The following is a 2,228-nucleotide window of genomic DNA, read 5'->3' on the forward strand; positions in this document are numbered from 1 at the left end:
CCCCCTGTCTGTGCCCCCCCTCCCCTCCCCCCCCGCCGGCAGCCCAGAGGCTGGGGACGTACTTGTTGGCGCCAGAGGAGGAGGCAATCTTCTGCAGCTCCAGGAAACGCACCTCTCGCTTGTGCGGGAGGGAGAGCAGCGGGGAGTGCTCCTCAGAGCTGCTGCTGGACGCGCTGGATGAGGACAGCGGCGCTGGAAATCAAAAGCAAACAGCAGGATGTGATCTTCACGTTAATACCAGAAGGGAGGGTTTCGCAGCTGAAATCCCTGACGCACAGGGACCGCAAATTCCCGCGAGGGTGGACCAGCCCAGCCGAGAAAGCCATAAACCCGCCTTACATCCCCGTCCCGCCAGCTCCACAGACCTGCCCCGGCACTCCGCTCCCGCCGTGAAGCTGTGGGCATCCCACCCGCCTCGCTCCTCCGGGGAAAGCACATTTCGCGCCGCAAAGGCCGGGATGCTGCCGAGGGGGGAGAGCCCGGCAGGTATAAGGCAGCTCTACTCTTAAAGAAGAGCATTTTGTAGTGCTCAGTCCTGGGGTGAGGGGATCTGGACGGTGTTGCTGCTTTTATGGCTTGGCAGCTATGGCAGCTCAAAGAGAGGAAAAAAACCAACCAAACAATGGTTTTATGGTCTAGAAAAGGGTCATCCATGCCAGTTGGGTGCTGCAAGCACAGGAGCTGTGAAGGAAGATGCCAACAGTGCTCAGCACTCGCAATACCCCACGCTGCTGCTCTCGGTGAGATTATGGTCTGTTTCTGTCCCACTCCCAGCGGGCACCTGGACATCACCACAGCAAACGCGTTAACCCGTCGGTCTAACCAGGGTGCTGCGTTGGTGCCAGCGAGGAGGAAAAGGTGCCCAGTGCTGCTCTGCCCACACAAGGCTTGGCCCGGTACTCCGGACTGGTGCCGCAGCACTGGCAGCCCCGTTCCGGCGCTCACCTTTCCTCTGCAGAAACATCTCCAGATTTTCATTCAGGCTCTCCTCGTTGTCCAGCACAAATTTGAGGATCGATGCCAGCTCAACCTGTGTCAGAGGAGCCGTGGGGTGAGCAGCTCTGCTGCAGCAGCTGCAGTTCGCAGACAGAGCAGCGTCAACCCCAGCGGGCTCGGGGCAGCAGGCAGCTCCCCGCCTGCCCACACCTGCACCGGCAAGCGCCCACGCTCGCAGCCACAAGCCTTTCATGGCCCAGATGCAGCGGCGAGGACTGCACCACCCACCCCGCACCATCTTTCGAGGGGATCTAGACACGGGGGCAGGTTTCAGAGCAGCCTCCAAAAGGCACCTGTGCTTCCCCCCGCGTCCCTGATCCAGAGGGGAAGCCCAGAAGGGATTACCTGGGTCTTGTAGTCAAACTCATTCCAGTCCCCAGGGCTCTTGCAGCTCATGGAGGTGTGATACAGGAGCAGCACGGCCACCTGAAACGAAGCAGGTAAGCATCACCCACCCCAGGTCGGTCATCAGTGCCGGCTAGGAACAAAGGGTGCCCGGTGGTTACCTTGGCCAACGCCAGCTCCTCTCCCTCCAGCAGCTCCTGTGCCGAGACCAGGTTCTCCGCAGTCGATTTGTGCTTGCAGTGCTCTGCAAGGTGAAGCGGGATTGCCAGTCACGCAGGAGCCCCCAGCCCTGGGCACGCCGCCTGCCAGCCCATGGCACATGTCCATCCCCCACGGTGACGGGCTGGGGGGCACCGTGATGCGTCCCCAAGGAGAAGGGGCAGAGGCGGAGAGGCACAGGGCTGGGCTCCGGACCTGAGCTCCCCAGTGCTCCATTAACTCTGATGGGCTTTTTTTTCCCCCCCCCTTCCCTGGCCACCTCCCCCTCGCTCCCAACCTCCCCACCTCGCCCTCGGCATTTCTCTGCGCGTTTTGCTCTTCCACCACCAGCACAAACTGAGCCCCATCTATGCAGGGTGGGACACAAGGTGGGACACACACAAGGTCTCCCCTTCCAGGAGAGGCCAAGCAAAAGTGCAAGAGATTTCCCATTTCCCCTTCCAGGGTTCCTGCTCGGGTACAGGTTTTCCAGCGGGATTTGAGCAGCTTGAGGCCAGGCACCGGCTGAGGAACGCCGCAAAGCTGCACCACCAGAGCACCCACCAGCACCCTGCCCCGCACCCCCTGGACCTCCTCTGTGCCAAGCCGGGACTCTGGCAAGGATTTCCGTCGGGAAGCTTTCCTTCCCGCACGCTGCTGCGGGGTGAGGGCAGCCCTGCCTGCACCTC

The 2,228-nt window shown here is 61.8% G+C and overlaps 1 protein-coding gene across 1 annotated transcript in view; it reads right to left on the reverse strand.

Annotated features, from left to right (window-relative positions):
• Positions 1-2,228, reverse strand: part of NUMA1 (nuclear mitotic apparatus protein 1) — a gene marked incomplete at its 3' end in the record, with an annotated part of 17,933 nt that overhangs the window by 12,838 nt on the left and 2,867 nt on the right. Inside the window, exons 5-9 of the mRNA XM_009885386.1 lie at positions 2,062-2,082; positions 1,503-1,583; positions 1,342-1,422; positions 946-1,030; positions 63-192 (exon numbers count right to left, since the gene is read on the reverse strand). Of these exons, the coding sequence (XP_009883688.1) occupies positions 63-192; positions 946-1,030; positions 1,342-1,422; positions 1,503-1,583; positions 2,062-2,082 (398 nt within the window). The remainder of the gene's footprint in view (positions 1-62; positions 193-945; positions 1,031-1,341; positions 1,423-1,502; positions 1,584-2,061; positions 2,083-2,228) is intronic.

This window comes from Charadrius vociferus, unplaced genomic scaffold (genome assembly GCF_000708025.1).
Source record: "Charadrius vociferus isolate BGI_N301 unplaced genomic scaffold, ASM70802v2 scaffold2875, whole genome shotgun sequence".
NCBI classification, from domain to species: Eukaryota; Metazoa; Chordata; class Aves; order Charadriiformes; family Charadriidae; genus Charadrius; species Charadrius vociferus.